Raw genomic sequence first — 22,828 nt, 5'->3', positions numbered from 1 at the left:
TTCCAATAATTTGAACTATAAGTAATAAACAGTCGACGATAAAAGTATAAAACTATAACGACCGTTACTACAAATAAAAAAAATAATAACACAAACAAACATAAAGCAATATTTGTTTAAAGAAAATTTAAATAGCTTAAATAGATAATAATTTGTTTGTTGGTACCTATACTATACATATAATATAATTTCTTTACATTTTAATTTATATTATTTACAATGTAATGTTATAGGTATTTATTATTTATTAAAAAGATTATATGATTTTTAAAGTCCCCAAAATTCTGGGTACTTTTTTGTTTTTGTTTGTAGGTATCCAGATCTTCAGAAGCAAAAATATATAAATTATTGTGAAGTAGCATTTTTAATAGTAGTGCTAAAAATGAAAAAATGTAATTTTTTTGTTTTTGATACATTTACATATACAATTTTTATAATATGACTAGGTATAGTATGTAGTATTTGGGAATTATTGTTATATGAATTAGTATTTTGTGATTGAGCTACTGCTTTCAGACCATTGAATCCGAACACCCTTATACACATACAAGCATACAACATACTCATTGCTTCCTTTAAAACGACGATACAATTTGTATTGAGAGACAATTTGTCATATTTTTATATTGTCTAGCTACAAGACACCAGCTTATTTTCACGTTACGTGGAACAGCTTGCGCCCTAATTTTAACCACAACGCATCTTATTGTACAGAGTAGTTATATTCTGTACTATAGTATACTATATAATATATAGTATATATATACTATATAGTATATAGTTTTAATATCTTTGTACTTTAATATAGTTATTTTTTAGAATATTTTATTTTTGTTAAAACATATATTATATACAAAACAAAACATTCAATGCTAAACATTTTAAAACAAAAAAAAATGCGGTTCATTTTAATAATAAGAATGTCATTGATTACAAAGCAATACTTTTTGGTTTTATAATTTAATTTCCTTATTTTTAAAGACCATATATTTTTATTTTAAGTAAAAGAGCTATTAAAATAATTAAAAATGAATAATTAGTTAAAATAAAATAGTTTTAACTTAATTATAATTTATAAGATTTTCTTAGTCTTAAAAACGTTAGGTCTTTATTACAAGTAAAAATGTCTTTAAAATAATAATGGTTGAACATTTAATTTAATGTATCTTATTTTTGATATAATGATTTGATTTTCTTCTTTTCAAAAGTATTATTTTCTTATTACAAATAATATATGTATTGAAACAATGATAAATGTGTTATTATTGAAAACATACGATTTCATTAAATTAAATCTGTACATTGATTTATTTTTATGATGAAATTTCATAGGCTCAAAATCATCACCTTTTTTCTTTAAATTTATAGTCATTTTTCATTAATCCTACTACACTTTTCTCTGAGTGATACAATACAATGTATAACTATCGTTTTAGTTCATTTTGTTTTTCGTATACTGTACAAGGTAATTAATACATATTAGGCAATAGTAGATAGATTTTATAAATAGACAATTTATAACATAGGTATTATTCTTGTTGTACCATCTCGATAATTTAGGTAAGATTATAGTCCAATAGTCTATAGATTGTAAGACGAGTATATTATTGTATGAAATGCAATAAAAATTTAAAAAAAAAAACTGTTTTAAAATGATTATATATTAATAACAACCTAAAGATGTTATACCTAATACTAATTATTAGGTACTTAACTGCACAAATACATTTTTTTTCAAATAGTTGTGTATAAAAATAGAGTTATTCCCACACAGCAATTTGAAAAAATATATATATTCACAATATTTTAATCAGGTTATACCGCACATATTTATCCAAGAATATTGTACAGTTATTTTGAAAATATTTATTCTCCAAATATTTAAACCCAAATATAATCACAACAGTTTCACACTATTACATATCAAATATTGTATATCAATTTTCCATCAATTTTCCTATACATAATATATTAATACAAGAACATATTAAAATTTTTATTTAAATATAATATAATATTCACTTGCATTATTGTAAATTATTCATTATTATTATGTGAGACATTTTTTTTTTTTTTTTTAAACTGCAATATGTATTTACTTGAACATATATTTGTTATTACTATAACCATATAAGATTTTGTTAAAACATTATTTATACATACTGCAATTATGTTTTTATTATTTATTTATAACATGAGGTAATTAATTTGCATTAATTGTATTCAAATTTGTATAGTTATCAGGATATATTAGAGATTTTAATTAAATTCACTTAAAGTATGGTTTTTTAATTTTTATAATTAAGTCTCAATGGATGGTAAATTTAAAATGTTCAAGACCAAAAACATAAATTAAAAAATATAATGTTAAAACAAATAAAATTCATATTACACAACCAGTTTATAATAGTGTATTATTGGTTAATATATATTTAGAAGTAATATAAGTTACCTGTTATAAACTTAATATTATCATCATAGTTTATTAACTATTGCGATACCTATTTGATACTAGGTAAGTATTTTGAAATTGCATGATCAAACATTGCAATAATATTGAGTTACAGTATTGTGAAAATATATCTTAATAATATTATGAAAACAAATAGCTACAATATTATGATAGTATACAATTAAAATATTACTAAAAAGTGTTGACAATATTTTAAAATATTATAACAATTTAAATCACATATTTCAATTTGTATTGACATTATTTCGACAATATTTTGAAAATATAATTTTGCTGTGTGGGTTGTAAGGCATTTGTGTCTATTATATAATCTTTTGGTTCTTAAAATTGATTTCAAAAAATAAACTAACTAGTAATAAAGTAATTTTACTAAAAAATAAGTAACTTAAATTAGGTAGGTAGGTATAAATAAATTAATCACAATAAAATTGAATGAAATGTAATTACGATCAGAATTATTGTCCATTAAATCATTAACATACAATTAGGTACGTGAAAAGTAATTTCATTATAGCAATTGCCAATTAGTAAAACTTAAGTTAGTTAATAAAATATTATGTCAGTATGTCACTTTCCAACATTGAATTTATATGTGCAGGTATGTGTATTAAATTAAGTCATGTGTCATGTCTTCGACCACATTTAAGATAGTAAATTTAAAGATATGTTTTGTATGCAGGTATTATTATTGAACAAATATACTCATGGATAAATTATAAATAATAATTTGTTAAAAAGTTTAATATTTAAGTTTGAAATTTAAGTATACTTTACTTATTACAATATACAATATAATATTATTATATCATTGTACTATTGTAGTGGACCTCAACGGTCAATATTTAAATGTCGTCAACGCCATGATAAATTAATTTATCATGGTCAACGCCATCTAACGATGATTTCATAGTTTTGTCATTGATAGTATAATATAGTAAATTAAATCACGTTTCCATTCGCAACAATGATAAATGATAATGCCGTTATCATTATGAAATTATTTATCAATGCCAGTGTAAGGTTACGTATTAAAATCATAATACCAATTTAAATTTCAAAAGCAGGAAAGTTTTTGGTGAAATTATTGAAATAACTAATAATATAGACATTTAGTTTAAAAAAGTCAGATTTACTTTTTAAGTGTTGTGCAAAAAAAAAAACTGTTTGCATTTTCTATTTAGCGAGATAAATCTTGTACAATATTTCTTAATTTGTTTATTCTTGTTAGTTGTTGTATGTTATAGTTCAAAATTCATTGAACTACTTATTATGGGAGTAGCTGGATCTCATCTTATGAAACGTATACGAAGGTTTAACGTGGTTGAACGAACAGAACGAGTAATTGACCAAGATAAACCTGTACCAGCACCATTGCATAAAGCAGATGCTGAGAGGCTGAAATACCTTCTTGAAAGTAATTGTAATTTTATATAATGTATATACATGAATGGCATTTTTTGGGTTGATTTCAGATGATCCACAGCTGAAAGAAGAGCTAGTGAATAAAAATTCAACTCTAGGAAAGAATTTACAAAGTGTTTATGTTACATCCAAAGGTGATGTGAGTGTGTTATTCTTATTAATTTTCTTTACCAATTACCTTAAAGATAATTAAAATTTTTAATATGATACATTTTATTTTATAGTTGCCTAATGTATATCCCCATTCAAAAACCAAGTTGCCACAAAATCGAGCACAAGAATTTAATTCACCGTTTACATTTAAAGAACCAGAAAATGTTCCTCCAGGACGGTATACACTTACTGAAATTACTGAATGTATAGCGGATCATTTTAAAGATAAACAAATATATACGTCACAAGTTTTAGCTGATAGAGTTAAAATTGATAAGAAATTAATGGGTGTGTATATTATATGTATATAATGTTATTTTTAAAAACCTCTTAAGAAAATTAGATATTCTAAACAATGAAAACCCCTAAAAGATCAAGGAAATCATACATGTTAGTTAATTATGTTTATTAAATAGTAAATTCTTTATTTTTTATTCGGTAATAAATTATTTCGTTTTCTAACAAGGTTTTAAAATTATATGATCGTTGATCAAATCATTCAAAGTCTACAACTCAATCAATTAAACATACAACTTGTAGATATGTACTAATTTCTTTTCCATATTGGTAAAATATTATCTAAGAGTTAGTACCAGTAGATATTTCTAATACATTCTAATGCAAATGAAATATTTCAGGATTTCATATAGTTTTTAAAATTTATATTAGGTATATTATAAAAAAAGTGTTAATTATGAATTATATTTTGTAATAATTAAAATTAATGAAATAACTATTATAGACCAACTCAGTTAATTTATGTAATCTCATACAATAGCTAGTTTTTTGTTACCATTTTTTACACCTTTAAGGGTTGATAATGATATTTTAAAATACAAACAACAAACATAATATTTTAAAATTTATTATAATTTAATTTAGATTTTAGAATATGAACACCAATATATAAGACTAATTTTAAAATCTAAAATAATTAAATACTTTAAAATCATATTTATTTTATTTTTAATATCGAAAACTGATTTGTAATTTACCTCTCAAATATCGTTTGAAAAATGATTTTAGGCTGTTTATTTCTTAAGAGCAGTTCAATTTTTGAAATTTACAATTTTTGATACAAGCTCAAATAGTTTTACATTTTCTTAATAATTTCAAATTAAATAAGGTATTCAAAGTTAATTAAAATACCTCAAATAAAAATTTAATAAATATATTTTAACTCTTATGGAATATACTTAAAATAATAAGTATAAATAATTTTACTTTTATGTTTAATTTTGTTTTATTTAGATTTATATACATGAAATACTTTAAGAGTTCTTAATAAAACTGTTTTTTAATTTAAGAACGTCCTTTTAATCTAAGTTACTAATTATTGTTTTCAATGTCTATAATAAGTAATACTCCCCCCTTTTTATATTGTATAATATATTAATATTTAATTTTAAAGCTATCTGCTAAACATAATTTTTGCTCAATAATTACAGTTAAAACAAAAATACTTTAAGTTATTGAATATTTACTGGAAATATGTACAGTAGAAGTGTTCAATGCCACAATCATTTGATTCAACCAAACCATAGTGTTATTGGACACTATGGTTGTTAAGAGGATGTAATACTAGAATTTGTTGTATCAGTCTAACTCAAGTGTGGCATAGACAATATATTAACCTGATTCTTCTCACTTTTGATTTATTAGAGGAAATTATTTTATTGTTATTTGTAGAGAAGAAAATAAATTGTGCTCAAACAAAGTTTTTTTCTTCATATTTTTATTTTAAAACAAGTTATTTAAGTAAAAAAAAGTACGATCACTGGATGGTTTCTTCCCTCATCCTATTCATGTTTTTCTAAATTAAATTGTAGCACATATTCTTATTATGCTCTTATGTATAGATTGTATATTGTTTAATAATAATAAAAAACAAGTTAAATGTATTTCAAAAAATGAACCATTTAAGTACTTATAATTAATTTTAAATTAAAAATGTGAAAAATTCTTTGAAAAACTTCAAACAGTTTCTTTTCTACTCTACAAATTCATTATTCAGTTAATTTACTTTAATATTAACAATAAATAAACTAGTAGTTATTATCGAAAAAATAATGTTTCTATGTAATTGAGGAAAAGATAGATACAACACATGGGAGTAAGAATTAGTTGTTACAATTATTTTTAAATTCATGTTTTTTAAATAATTAATTTAAGACCTATACATACCAGGCATTTAATATTCTATTTAATGTAGGATAAATTATTGAATTCAGAGTAGGTTAGGTTAGGTTAGGCTTGTGGAAGTAATGCGAAAGCAGTCCCCACTCCGGTCTTCGATACCATGAAAAAAAAAAAAGGTTAGGTTAGGCTAGGTATATTATTCGAATGAATTTTTTACAATGATTCGAATAATAAAAATAAAAAATTATTCAAATAAAAAATTAATCTATAAATATTCTTAGAATACAATTATTCTACTAATATTGAGCTCCATACAAAAATGTATATATATATTAGACATTTAGATATTATATGGAAAATGTCCCATATAGCTATATAATAGTTACTTGTTTAATCATAATAAAATGTAAATTATCTAAATTTTGAAAGCGTAGTTTTATCAAATGTAGGTACTTTAAACTATATTTTATGATTACTTGTAGCAGTTGTTTCGTGTTTCCACATTAGTAACTCTTTAATTTTTAAGTATGTATATATGTGTGACATGTTTGATTTAATTTCAAGTATTAATTATTTATTTCGACATGAGTTCCTTGAATATTCTTAATGATAATTCTATAGTTTTAATACAACAATCAGCTAAAGACTCGTCATCATCAGAGGGTAATACTAATGTGACGAATACGGATACCACATCCATAAATAAAATTTACAATTACCTAATTTATTGTTTTTAATATTTGCGTGTTTAAAATTACCAACCAAAGTTTAATCAATTAAGTAAACGAAAATTAATCGAATAATGTTGTTTTTAAATTATTTAGATAAAAAATTATCTAGATGAAATTTTGCGCAACTCTGATTGAATTTACAATTAAGATGGTATGTAAAGTTATAAAAAATCCATACTTGTTAATATCCAAAATATTTTTAAGTTTATCTGTAGATTTTTTCTTACTAAAAAAATTGAAAAATTCTCTCATTATTGTACCATCTAGACTTCATTTTTAAATCTTTAAATGTTGCTACATGTAACTTGGTGAACCTCACTATCTAAATATTATACTCTGTATATTCTCAATTTTTTTAAAGTAAAAATTACATTATTAAACTATTTAAAAAATTCTTATTATGTTATATTATCATATAGTATTTAAAAAAAATTAGATAAGTACTCATATTTTGATAATATAAAATATATATATATATATATATATATATATATATTTATATACATTAACACTATTTTTAATGCTGCACATAGTTCTAATGAAGATTATAGATAATCCTCTCACAGATAATTTAAAATGTACTGTACATTTATATAAAGAAAAAATGTTTTAAACAGTCTCGTATAGTATTTGAATACTTTTTTAAGTATTTTTTGGTATTCTAAATACAATAATTTTAAAGTATTTTTTAAGTTTTCTAAATACTTTTTAAAAGTATTTTTAAAATAATATAAATACTTGTGTTTAAATACTATATGGTTCGTTTTATTAATTATTTTTGACAACAATTTGACATCAATAAAAATAATATTGTTTTCGTTTAAATAATATTAAATCAGCTTAATCTGTAAGTCTTAACTCCAAAAATGTAATTTCATATTTATTAATATCATGAGCATGGAATATCAAAGATAAATTTTTATCGTATTAACTAGGCTATATAATTATGTATAAAAAGAAACAATATATTAATGAGATTAAAAACAGAAAACATTTTGTATAGCAAAAGTAGGTAATTTTAAGGTTTAAAATCTTAAAATTTTTATATGGGTTCTGTATTGGATATTTTAAAATAATTCCATATTAGTAGTTAATACCACTTTTTATTAATACTACTTTTTTTTTGTAATTTAATTTTATCAATAAGAATAAGTATTTACATCTAAATAGTCGGATATGTTATTTTTTTTTTCCAAATTGTTAAATTCTATGGTAAGTAATAACATAATAAGGTACCTTTACTAATATACAGTATACATTAAACATGTATGTTATATAGTATACAATTTAAAAAAAATACATGTATTAAAATTTTGTATTCAAATACTTAGTGAGTATTCATAAAATATATTTTTATAATAGTATTTTTAATACTATTTTACTTGAATACTAGTATTAGTATTTTAATACTTTTTCAAAAGTATTTTTACCAGACTGGTTTTAAAGTTTTAAGTAATATATCATTGTTAAAATTTAAGAATACTGCAATAACTCCATTAAAAGATCATTGATCATAATATATTTGTAAAAAATAGCATTGATATTATTTATAATTATACAAATGCGTAACTTGCTCAATATTATCTTAATATTTTTACCTTTAAGGTATATTTTATATTATATATGATGCTGATGTATGGCTATATTCATAATTTAATTTTTGTTTTATTTTTTTTTTTACAGATAATATACTAAAATATTACAGGGTATTTGATATGTATATCCCAGAAAAGATGATGGAAAAGAAGACTTCAAATAAATTTTTCATTAGTAGTGCTATCGACAAGATTAGACATAGTTTAGAAATAGATAAATTTAAGGAAGAACGAAAGCAGATTGGTAAAGATTAAAATTGCACCAAAGAATAATGTTAGTTGCTTATTTTCATATAAAATAATTTCTTTATTGTGAAAATTGATAAATCGTGTTACAGATAGATAATAAAAATACCTAATTGTTTTATGCTGTTTATTACGTTATGCAATGATTTAATTTTTAATAAAATGAATAGTTTTATGCATTATAGAAAAGAGTTTTTCTGTATATTAAGTGTATGATATATTATGCTACAAAATTTAACATTTTAAAGTTCATATGGAAATATATGTTAACACTAATTTTGGTATTTACTAATCAATTTAATGACTAATTATAAATCGATTATCATCATTTACAAAACTTCATTAAATTTAAAGTTAAGATTGCTGGAGAAGTGGATCAAAATATTGAATAACACTGTACCACTTCAATACTCTCACCTGAACATTAATTACTTACTTTAAAACTAATTAACTTGGTACTCACTGGTTGAAATTTACATTTTTAATTGAGTGAAATTTTCAAAAAAATATTCTAATTTGAATTACAATATAACATTTAAAATGTATGTTAAAATTAATATTTTAATTTATTTTAAATATAAGTTGCTCCTAGTCTAGCCATCTACATCAATGAATATATTATACAGATTATTTACTATTACTTTGACTATAATAAGAAGATAATAATAATAATAATAATTAGATATATAAATTTAAGTTATGGTTCACAATATAATAAATAATTAATAATAATAAGTGTTTGTTACTATACTAGAGATTGGTAATTATATTATATTTTAGGAGACAAATAGTTTACTAAGAAGTTCATGAGAATGATCCTGTTTTAATCGGTGTTGAGATAGTTGTAAGTTGTGCATATAATTTGTAGTACATTAAACCTGTTTAACTGAACTGTAATCTGTGGAAATGTTTAGCTAGGATTTTGATATATTCTTGAATATCTTGAATTTGGATGTCTTTGTGCAGGTTAATATTACTTATGATCCAAAGAGTATCTGCTATTAGTCGAAGTACCTTATTTTAGAAGATTAAAATTTTGTATTTTTTTAAGTGAGAGGATTCACATTTAGTATTTACCCCAGATTAGACAGATGTAAACAAATTAATTATTAAAATATAAAACTACATTTAATATCATAGAATATATTTTATTGATACCTTGTATGGTACTTACTTCATCAAGTTATTTAGTCATTTTACCTAGTAAATAGTTATACTTACTATATTTTATTTAACTATAATATTTTAGAAATATTTTTTCCATGCTCAAGTCACAATAACAACCACACACTCCGAGCTCGATGATGCAGCTGTTACAATAAACATTTTTTTTTTTTTATGACGCAAACAATCGATATACAATTTAAAACGGACTATAGCCACGATGATGTATTTTATTTTCCTAGTTTTCAAATATAATAACGTTGTTAGAACAAACTGTGGCTCACCGTCTATATGGTATTTAAGGTTAGGTTATTTCGACCGGGTCTTGTAAAATGTCTCAAAAATATGCGTCGTCACATTCCGAAAAAAATTATATATAGTACGAGTATATACCTATATAGGAATAGTATTGAATCCAGGAATAATTCAACAAATACAACTTTCTGACTATCAACAAAATGTACTTATTTATTAAATGCCCAATACTAATTTAAATATAAATAATTAATAGGTAAATAGGTTTCTAATTTATTTTGTAATTTTTTCAATATTTATAATATTTGTTTTGTAGTTTTATATAAATTTGAAATCTATATTATCTATATTAGATATAAATCTAAATTATGAATTGTAATAAGAATAACTACCTATTAATAGATATAATTCATAATACTAAAATGACGTATCACCATTCACCAATGAAAAAAAGTGAGCCCCCCCCCCAGAAAAATTGTCTGGATTCAACACTGTATAGGAATACCTGCGATAGTTAATATTTTTGGTAAATATATATGTAATACCTATATAATATGTTATGATAATATTTCAACCAAAAATCACAAAAGCATCGCAAAGCCATCATATCTAATTTCGCGTCTGTGGTAGGTGCATTCAAATTTGCATCAGTGTTGTAGATGTGGAGAGATATTAATATGGAAGAATTAATTTCACGGGTCAGTTATTGCGTTCGTACGGAAAGGTCATTTTAAAATATATTTTTGGTATATACGTAAGTAGATACCTTAATAGGTTAATGGTAATATAATTTCGAATTTTCGAGATTGCAAGGCAGACGAGTTTCATATTATGCACCATCGTGCACGTAAAAGGAATCTCATGGGAATACTATCTAACTATATAAATAGGTTGAACTACCATCGTCGAAGTATATCTTTAGTACCTACCTACCCACGCATAAAATATAATAATATGCTACCTATATGCATAAATGTATTAGTCACCCAGGCACAAATAGAATTTCATAGAAGTAACATCGTAATTATAAGTAACTTCGTTAGTTATTCATTATTGATATCAGTACGATAAAGACTTTCGAAGGACTGGGGCACCGCAATTAATTTGTCCTATTCACAAAAATAAATGATCCACAAGAATGTAGTAACTATATAGGCGTATCGCGTTAGGTTAGGTTAGGTTAGGTTAGCATTACTAGATACAACGTTGAACGTATAAAGTTTTAGCATAATATTGTATACTGGATAGAGTAAGGCCTATAGCAGAGAATTTACTAGGTGACTATCATGGAGGATTTAGGCCCAATATAGATCTACAACGGATTAAATTTTTTTTATAAGACAGATCTTCAAAAAAAAAACTGGGAATATAATAAGGATGTACTCACACATATTGTTTTTGGACTTAAAAAAAGCTCATGATTCTATTCATAGAGAAAGCCTAATAAATATGTTCAAAGAATTCAGATTTCTTAGTAAAATTGTAAACCTCATTGGAGCCAGCATCAGCCAGACAGATATAAAGGTTAACATAGCAAACACAACATCACAGCTCGTGAGAGTGACAACAGGTCTCCGACAAGGCGATGCACTATCTCCAGTGTTGTTTAACCCGGTACTGGAAAAATAGTACGAGAAATAAACGTTTCGTAAGGAATTGAGCTAGTTCAGATAACAAATAGGACTCATAGCATACGCGGACGATATCGCTCTTTCTTAAGGTACGGATTCCCTGCAGCGTTTGCCCTGTTTTCCTTGTAGCGTCAAACGCCGTAAACTTTGTTATTTTATCCCACTCTTTTAGTTTGATTTTACAAAATTAAATCATATCCACTGCGACTGTTGTCTCTTCCGCACGTAGTTTTCACATATTATAAGTTCTAATTTCTTAATTTTTTTAAATGAATCAAAATTTAATTTGAACAGTATTAATAATAATATTTGTGAATTGTTGCTTCTTGATGAAGAAATTGAAACCGGGTTACTATTATGAACTTAATTCCAAAAAAAAGAAAACCTTTCAACACTTTATTTTCTACTAGGAACTCTGAAGGATACTTTAAAAATTTGATTGGTGGACTGGTGGACATCTTATTAACGACGATGAAAAATTTCGGGAATTATTTCGTCTAAATCATGAACGGTTCAATTTCATGCGCGAATGTACCTAAGTTCCTACACTACGAGACCTAACGGCTAGCAGGTAAACAAAATACACATACCTATGTTCCTAAATGATACAATAAGGTACCTACATATGTAAGTTCTTACTCAGTAAAAAGCAGATGTATGTGTAAATTCCTACACAGTAAAAAACAGATACATGTGTAAGTTCCAACATGGTAAAAAAAGGTACACGTGTAAGTTTCTACACTACGTATATTATAAGTTACCCCCGTAGGTACTATCCGTATTAATGGATACAAATTCGCTTTCCAAAAATGTTTAAATAATAATGTTCAATGCAGTCGTGTTCAAAGCGTTTATGTAAGTGTTATTTTAAAATGAACGCAAGTAGTGAAATCATTTGGAGGATGTGGAAATAGAAGAATGTATTAAAAAAAACTCATGACTGAGTTGAAAACAAAAATTTAACACGTCTTGAGTTCGTTTAAAAATTTTCATACAAAAATTTACTGATTTTATAAAATAATATACAATTACAATTTTTAAGCACACCATTTATACAAATGACACTCCTCAATCTGTAAAAGGAGAAGGGAAATAATACGTGTAGTTATTAACCAATTAATCAATTATTAACCAGAACGAAACTCGTACATGACGCGAGAAAATCGTGAACGCAACTCGGATATCGCGATGTATACTTTCGTATTTTGGGACACAATTCGTATATGCAGCCCTTTTGTTATATTTTAGTATTTTAACATGATACCTCATCATATCTATTGTAATAGTTTTTTATACAACTATAATAGTTTCCATATTTTCCATCTGTTTTCCTATATTGTCATTTTTTATTGAAATTAACCTAAAGAATTTATCTAAAGAGGATCTTACATTTAAGCTAACATAACAATGAATTAATTTTTCACTAACGTATGGTTTACCTAATATTAGTCATTTATTTTTTATAGTAAACATTTTTTGAGGAGGGCTTTGCTTAAAAAAGTTTAGCACTCTGCGAAATTTCACAGTATACTTCATGTTTACGATAGAAATTCATTATTTTTATCCGTTTTCCGTGGAAGGGAAGTACTTTCTTTTTAAACTTTCAAAAATGTATTTAAAAATATTTTTGAAATCATATAATTTTATATATAAGCACCTGATTAAATCATATTCAATTTTTTTCCTTCAGAATAATTGCAATAAATGTTATATATATATTTTGGCGTGTTAATTTTCATTTTTTGCTTGCCTTTGCATTAATCCGATCTCATCCAGAAACATCCTGAGGCTGTAATATCGTTTGGAGAAATCTCTAGAACTCAAAATAATTTAATATGATGTGACAGTTTTAGAACGTCTCAGAGGTAGGTTCCTATCTAAATTATTATTTTTCCCGATTTTGAATCAAAAATATTTTTAGCGGTTAGGTTAACCGTTTTGTTCGCATCGACTCACAGGTACCTACATACAATAATATTGTAACTATCGCCATTACATCCTGCAGAGGTAGTTTTTCTCCAGGCGAAACATGCGTAAGCGTACAAGCAAGCACGACCGCAGGATTACCTAAATCTCACCCGGGGCAAGATCAAAATTCTAAAACCAAATCAAAAAGATTATTTTAAATTTTAATATATTTTTAGTGTCTTCATTCTAAAATAGCATAACCTAAATAGAAAAAAAATCAACATTATATGTCATCACGTAAGTCATCCCTTATATGTGTAGGTTTACAATACATTATATTAATATTTTTTTTAATACATGTTAATGTAGATGTTACAAATTAATTATATTTATATTAATTATCAAATAAATGTTGTATGCGTCTTGGTTGTAACAAAATTATTGTAAAACGTCTTCAATAATTTTTTGTTTTTGCTTTTTAACAATGTCTTTAATATGCGTGGCATTAAATTAACAATAGTTTTAAAATATTCCCAGTAGGGGCAATGGCCCCTTTGCCCCCCCCCCACCCCCAACTGCGGGCGCCCTTGCGTACAAGGACTTCAAGAGACCACGAGTAGGAGGGGCTGCTCACTGCTCACATGATGAATCACGCGCACACAACGAACTCGCAGATCGTAATTTTACTATATAATTTGAATTTTGAAATTAATCTATTATATTACGTTAGACGCACGCACACACGCACATATACACGCATTATTATTATTGTTAAATAAACAGGTGTACGCATATTATACGATATGCATACAGGCAGATTAAAGGCGGGTAAAAGCGTCCTTGATTTTTTTTTCGGATCACGGAATTCAGCCGTCGCGCCGCCCTCGGGGCCAAAACATGATCATATTATTACTGCACGTTGGCACCTACCTATATCATAAAATGGTAATAATATCATATCTAATACGTACGCGAACCAGCTACTTGTCTACGTACAGGAAACGACGGGCGTCTCATTCGTTATTCGTAGGTACTTACACAATATTGTTTTATAATATCGATACCATTATAGTTGTTATCTATAGGTACTTCGTATAATAGGTACATATTATACAGGCACACAGTACGGGTTATAGCCGCGATGGCAGAAATATGCGCCGTTTGGAACACGCCTATTGCTCAATGCCCATACACATTAACACAATATTTAATTATTACATCAATACATATTCGATGAATATGTTGTAGGTATTATTTATTATAGCCTAAAAATAGGTTTAACGAAAACGCATTGCGGCTAAATCGCTACGGTTAATCGAACAACTAAAAAACTTTTTGATTCAAAATCGAAATACTATTATTAGTATGATTTAGATTTAAGATATTTATACGTATGTTAAAATTATTAAAATTAAATAATTGTGAACCAGGAGCAATATCATCTGGAAATTCAATACCAGGATTTTTAAATGTAAACATTTAATATTTTCATTTTAAAACTTGATACGAACAAAAATTATAACCGTAAAAGAATATAATATAAAATAAATACTTAGATTTAGATAGCTCTGAAATCCCTACACTTTAATAGATAATTAAGTATCAATAGTATCAGAATATTATGATTATGTGCCAGTGATATAGACATATAGTCCACAACAGACAGCGGTGAAGCTCACGTTACATCGTTACACAATATGTCAATATATTATGATAATATACGAAGGATTCGAAAAATATACTTATGTTTTATCGTGTAATATGTTAGTGTCATCTCATACGAAATCGCCTTTTCCGTACCCTATTTACTTTGAAAACGTAGTGCTATCCGACCCTTGTCAATATTAAATTATAATATTTTAGCGGCATTGATAAAAATTCGGATATTGTCAATAATAAATTTACTTTGCAATATCATTGAAGACCAGACATTTTAGAAAACAATAATAGTTAATCCGTGAAAGGTGATTTACATATAATAATAAATTATGAAGTGTTCTAAATATATATATATATATATTGACGATATGTATTGTCATTATCTAAATAATTATTTTGTTTTATACCTAGGTATGGGTTTGGGTTTAGTTTTCAATCACATATCGTTACTCTGTTAAGATTTACCTTTGGCAGTGCATTTTTGATTTAATTGTGCACATGTATACACAAGTTTTAATATTACCTTCTAGTATAGTATGGTCAATTTTCAGGTATAACGAATCTAACAAAGCTCATCATAACATTTCATTGTATTTATATTTTATAATTTCATTGTACGACAATATTATTATTGCTAGGAATATATTATAAAGATAAATTATGTAAATGTTTTTTAAATGATAAAATATGTCTATTTTTATTTATTTTAATTAAATCTAGGCAATACGTTTTTATTATATTTACATATAGTTATGCTTAACTAAACTTTAAAGGTTATACTTATATATTATTAGGTTATTTTATCAAACTTTTCTTTAAGATGTTAATGATGTTGATATCTAATTGGAGACCAGGTTAAAATGCTTCTCCTAATAGGTGTAGTTTTTTGAGTTTTTAAACTTTTGGCATTTAGTTAGCATAGGTACTGTATATGTTTCACTGCGTAATTCACTCCGTATATTATTGAGATAGGGGGTTCGTTTTGGCCACGAGGTGATGATGACGTATTTACATGTGTGTCTTATTCGGCGGAGTTGATTAAAAATGGCTTCATCTTTTCTTTTAAGGTTGATATTTTTATTAAATTGAATTTGGTTTTTTGTATTATTCAGTGCTTTTGCCATATTTTAAGGTATAGAAATTGCTGAATATGTTTTTTGATGTCAGCGTATGTACATGCCTATTTTTATTGAAATTAGAAAATTAACTTGCATCATAATATTAGTTTCAATGATTCATATTGACATAACTATATAGGTAATAATTATTATTATCTCTTAGAATGTATAAATTATCATGGAGACATGGACACTCATGATAATAACTTATAGTAGGTATCTAACATGAAACGAATGGCTCTTAGCAGGAAAAATTTTTTGTAGAATCCATGACGTCATATCTCAATAAAGTATTCATTATGTGAGCGTTAAATTAAAGTAGGTAGATAAATATTCTGGGTACCTAATAAGTTAATTTTTTTTACTTTATCATATTTTGAATCTGTATGTACTATTTACCAAGGCTGGGCAAATTAATGATTTTTGTAACTGCAATTAATTAAAATCATTCAATATTTAAACTTGTTAATACCCATTTTTATAACCACTAAAACTTAAGAGGTAAGTTATTTTGATATAAATATGGGGAGAATATCTATTGGTCAGTTATACATTTTGGTTACAATTATAATTTACAACTCTGACATAATATAATTTTCTTAACTTTATAAAGAACACTGTAGCTTGATATAAAATTTACCAACCAGTAACCATCAATTTTGGATATCATATTTGGTGTTACCTCGGAAGATTTTTTCTGAGCTGTAATAATTTGAATAATTTTAGAAGTTTTTTTTTTGGTTTTGCAATTTTAATTATCCTTTCAAAACTTTTATCTCTAACTAACGACAATAAGTAGACCACCTGCATACAACACCAACAATGTAGTAATAAATTAGTTTACCTATCTCCTCTTCATCGTTTAAAATGTTCCGGAGTTCTCACCCTTTTTGGATTATCAGGATTATCTTTAGTTTCACTGTTCATTTTAAAAGAATTAATAATTTAATACAACATAAAATATGATTTAACAATAGGCAAACGATGGAAGAACTGAGAACTGACTGATTAAGATCAATAAAATAGTACTGCTCTTGCTAATTATAAATGATAATTGCTATTAAAATAGTCGTTACTCCCTATTTACTTATTTGCAGAGAGGTAATAGTATAGTAAAATACTTTAATATACCATTTTATAAAATAAAAATAGTATTATATAATATTATATTACAATTTACTATTTTGCTATTAATAAACATTTATTTTAATAGGTAGTATTATTATTTTGAATGGTTTGGTGGGGGATCGGACCAAACTTTAAATTATCGTATTTTCCCACCAAGATTGTATCATCTGGCAAGGTCATCAAGTTTCTGACTTTCAGTTGAAGTTTGAAAAACAAAACATTGATATTCTCGTTATCATTGTTATCATAGTCCGTCTTATCACAGTTTCATGAGATTTGACGTCATGGATTCTACAAAAAATTTTTCCTGCTAAGAGCCATTCGTAACATGAACATAATTTAATCATTGTATAACAGTTGGACATTATTTAATACTGTTATCAATTAATAAAAATAGTCATTGTAATTATAACTGGTTAGTTATCAACTAAAATGATTAAATATCAAAATGTCTGCTAATATAATATACTCTATATATAGTTCTATAAAATATTATTATTACATTGTATAAATCGTTTTATAATATAGTATCTAAAATTAACCTTTATGTACCTAATATAATATTTCAATTATTAATTTTCTATTTTTAGATTATTTTTTTAAGTGCATATGCCATATTATATATATTATTAAAGCTCAGCGTGTGATCTTCAACCTTTTTTGGCTATTGACCCATTTCGGTGATCACAATTTATTAATAAAATTATGGGCAGAAAAACTGCCCACGTTGGACTTTACAATAGCTGTATACGTGATAGATATTGAAAACAGAATTAGAAAATGAACAAAATAAAGCGTGTTCGAATCTGATTTTTATGTGATTGTCTAGTGTTATAATATGTAAACGGAAATGTATTATTTCGAGAATACAATAACAATAAGTGTTGGTTAGCGTGTGGTTAATATTGTTGTCCAGGCACGCGAAATTCATGTAAATCGGTACACACCATCACGTATATTAGAATATTTTGTACAGGGTTTTGTATATTTGCCTTATATATCATATTCCAGTGAAAAACAGGGTTTAGGCATTAAAATAAAAATATTATTGTGCCGATTTCCTTACGCCTTATCACGATTAAAGATAATGGTGAATTTGTATGCTAAAAGAAAATTATGCTCTGTATAGTAGGTACCTATTATTTTAATCGAACTATAATATTCTGTACAATACAGTCGAAGAATTTCTGTATACAGATAGAAAATATTTAAATTTTATAAACGGGTTTTGCTGCGTGTCATTGTAGTATTTTTAAAACTCTTGTGAATACAGTGTCTCTATAGCACTATAGCGACTATAGCATAATTTTTATCTGGAAAACCAAATATTACATAACAATATAATAATATATTATTCGTATTGATAGTGTTTTTCTAGTCACTACGAAATACATTCAGAGCCAAAAAGTGTTATTAAAAAAAAAGTCATAAAAATTAAACGCCAAATGTTCAATAAGTTTAGAATATACAATATACATATTATTATTAATATAAGTTACTATATAAAATATATGAATATTCGGTTGTTTGACGGAAAGTCTTCAAAAGATATTAAATTTTCTTATAAGTCCAAAATATTGCAATCAATATATTGTTTATATTGCCAATAATATAATACCACAAAATAAGAGACATTCGATTTAAGTGTGTGTGATGAGGTCTGTATCTACTTGGTTACTTACATGCGTTTTTTTCGTAACTACTTAAAAACTCATTTCGAAGTTAACAACCTATTTGAGTGTAATTATATTTGTGAGTTATATCATTTAAAACATTTTACTACATCTTAAGGCATAGAGAATAAATATTTTCAGTATGTTTTCTGTGAGAATGTTCTCACATTAGTATTCGAATTAAATAGTAATTACTAACGTTAATAATATAATGGTTTATATAATAAATGCATTAATAAACATGCAACCGTGCATAGGGTAATTATTACAATAATAACTTGTTGGCGTACGACGAATACATTAGTTTTATATTTATAAATATGTTGCAAGATGTTTAAGTTTATTAACTATTAAGAAGTATATGTATATCATCAAATGTGTTTCACAGAATTTCGATTTAATATACAAAAGTCATTGATTGTCTGGTACTTAGTGCCGTAGCTAGATACCTGGGTGCCTCGGTGCAAATTGGTGTAGGTACCTACTAGGTGCCCCATAATTTTATAACATCATTTTCTTTCTTTTTTTTTTTTTGTATATTTTAGGTCACATTATCAGATAATCGGTAAGGGCGTAGGGCCCTTTCAAGATCAAATGTCCCGGTGCATTGCACCGCCTGCACCCGCGGTTTCTACGGCACTGTAATGGTACTCATTACTGTATTAGGTGCTATAATATTTTTACCATATTAATGATGATTCATCAAAGTGGTAGTACAATATTTTAATTGTTGGTATAATAATCTATCATTTTCATATGCCTTAAATCGAATCACTGGTTGTTAAGAATTTGATGTAGGTATATGACATATGTAGAAACTATGTAAAAATATATAGAAAATAAAGACATGTTATATTATTACTATCCAACTGGCGAATTACTATAAATTTAATTTAATATTGTGGTCGTATAGTCAGATAATATTAAATTTTATTTTGAATTAAACTGTAAATTACAGGGACGATTTCTGCTGTAATGAGTGTAATTATTGATAAATCAAAAATACGGTATGGTAACGGTAAGTATGGTTTATCGACAAAATGACTATATAATGATAATATTATATACATTATGTTATTATCAGACATAGCTATTGCGTAATTACATGTATATAATTAATACGGATGTATAATATTATATTATAATCCAATAATTATATTAATTATCAGTGCGGTCAAAACATTTTAATTATATTTATTTTATTTTTATTTTATATTAACGGTAAAAACTCACTTTTTCAAAGAACATTATTAATGTTGGTTAAATATGATTTTAGGCGAGTTAAAGCCATTACCAAAAAACATATTTTTCCATTTCTTATCGTAATTATGTAATATGTTTATATTTATTTTGTATTTTTGGAATAGCAAGTTAAATTTTTAATTTAATATTTCAATTCAGAATATTTGTCTACAAATTACTATACACAAAAATAAAATGTTGAACAAGTAGATAAGAGAGTGTAATGTCAAAAAGCCCAATTTTATTAATAGTGCAAAATAATGAACCATTTTGATTCACAAATTCACAATTCCTCTGTATATCTAAGTTGTCATTCCAAAAATCAAAAACTTAAAAATACTTACTTTATTACGACGGAAAATAGATTTGTTATTGTTTAGTAATGAACTAATGACTTTGTATCGTGCAAAAATATGTATAATATTCCTAAAAATATTTATACTCTTAGGTTTCCTTTAAAAATTCTGTTTTGTTTGACTTTAAATTTATTATTCTAAGAATAAATATTACTAAAAACGATAAAGCTTATTGAGAAAATGACTAATTTGAATGTAAATACAATTTAGTGTGCCGAAATAATTAGGCACACGTGGTACAAAGGTAGTATGCAGGGTGATCCAAAATTAAATATTACGACCATTAATCCTTCTTTGGTGTACATAATAATAATAGTATAATATAATACTGCCTACTAGCAATGTTCTGCAGTATTAACAACCGTCAAAATGCATGTGTGGAGTATAATATAAGATTTGTAAATTGTAATATTATGGATTTTGGGTATGCAAACAAGCTTTCGTGCATATTCAATATTGTATAAGTACCTAATACCTACTAAGGTATTATTAAATATTAAAATGTATAAAAATTAAGCGTGTTGAAACGCTGTGTCGAGGTCACTACTTGGTTAATTTCTCTAAGTCGAGGTCAATTGTAGGTATTAGGTACTATATTGTAATACCTATAACCAGTTTATTTTTGATTTGATTTTCGATGTTTACTATTTTATTATCGCTCATCAGTTGGAAATACTAATATTATAATATGTTATTAATTAATTAATCGGTAGCCAAGAGTCACTATCATGAATTTCATGTTATATATAACTCTTATCATATAAACTTATTATGCTAATTTGTATAGATTGTTGGTGTCAAATAAAAATAAAACAATTTTACGACTGGTTCACATAACATCCTTTTTCAAACTTTCCATTTCTTTAAATAATAAAATAATAAATATTAATATTAAATTAATCTGCAATTAATTATTTCAATGCAAACAACGTAAGTGGCAATTTAAAACTTCATTCTAATTATTTCTGTTATTAAAATCATTATAGTTCTAAAGGAAATGTTGTGAATATTTTTATATGTTTTCAGGGATTCGAAACAATGCTTTTACGCCTTAGGGTGCTCCTACTCAGAGAGGACGCATATAATATGTTTCATAATATACAATATTATACGTATTGTATTGTATGCATGACGTATTGACGTATGTGTCTTGTGTGTGCGACGGAATCATTAAATTCTCACGAGAGCCTTTAGCGGAAAATGATTGATGAACGTATACTCAGTCGCGTATTACTCTACTCGTATACCTATTTTATGTTTTATCGCCATGGAAATTGTCGTCCAACGGATTCGCACTCGAAAAACGTCTGAATAACTGTCGTCGGGCTGGATTTACATGTGTAGGCGGTATATATATAACGACTTTAACCAAATGACTTTGCGTCGTTTCGAACCACTCTCTCGTTCATACCCATTACCTACACATCATATACATGCATACCTTATATACCCTATGTTTTTATATATTATTGACGTAATGCATATATAAATGTATTTATGTGTGTGTGTCTGTGAGTTTATTATATATACATTTTTTCTACTCATTTAACACCCCCTCGGGAAACACACCGCGCGCGCCGATGCCAGCTGGCACGTATTCCGTTAAATATCTGAAATATACGTGCTTGTGCATAACATATATATTATCTATATATTACCTCCATGTTACAGGTATATTATGTCACGGCGTTTGTCCACCCTTCACATACCTGGTGCAATCATTATAATATTATCATTAATATTATGTTTAATTTGCCATTTTGCCGTTGAATAAAACTACCATTCGACCAATCAAACGTTTTATATGCGGAAACATTTACATTATTCTTAAAACTTTTTACTCTTTAGGCACGTCGTGCAGACATGCTTATAAAACTATATGTGGTCATCGACGGTTAAACACTCTGTAAACCTAATGATAGGTAAGCACCTACG

At 25.9% G+C, this 22,828-nt stretch overlaps 1 protein-coding gene across 1 annotated transcript; it reads left to right on the top strand.

The window, feature by feature from the left end:
• The first annotated feature begins 3,491 nt into the window (after positions 1–3,491).
• On the top strand, positions 3,492–8,889 carry LOC107171313 (NADH dehydrogenase [ubiquinone] 1 alpha subcomplex assembly factor 4). Its single transcript, XM_089229597.1, has 4 exons — positions 3,492–3,887; positions 3,946–4,034; positions 4,120–4,336; positions 8,602–8,889. Exons 1-4 carry the CDS (start codon positions 3,743–3,745, stop codon positions 8,766–8,768), a joined length of 618 nt encoding a protein of 205 aa, XP_089085723.1. The 5' UTR covers positions 3,492–3,742; the 3' UTR covers positions 8,769–8,889.
• The last annotated feature ends 13,939 nt before the right edge of the window (positions 8,890–22,828 follow it).

Source organism: Diuraphis noxia, unplaced genomic scaffold, assembly GCF_037042655.1.
Source record: "Diuraphis noxia isolate RWA-SAM2 unplaced genomic scaffold, SU_Dnox_SAM2 contig0005, whole genome shotgun sequence".
In the NCBI taxonomy this organism is placed as follows: Eukaryota; Metazoa; Arthropoda; class Insecta; order Hemiptera; family Aphididae; genus Diuraphis; species Diuraphis noxia.
The sequence above is the reverse complement of the archived record's forward strand: the minus strand, read 5'-3'. Positions and strand labels throughout refer to the sequence as shown.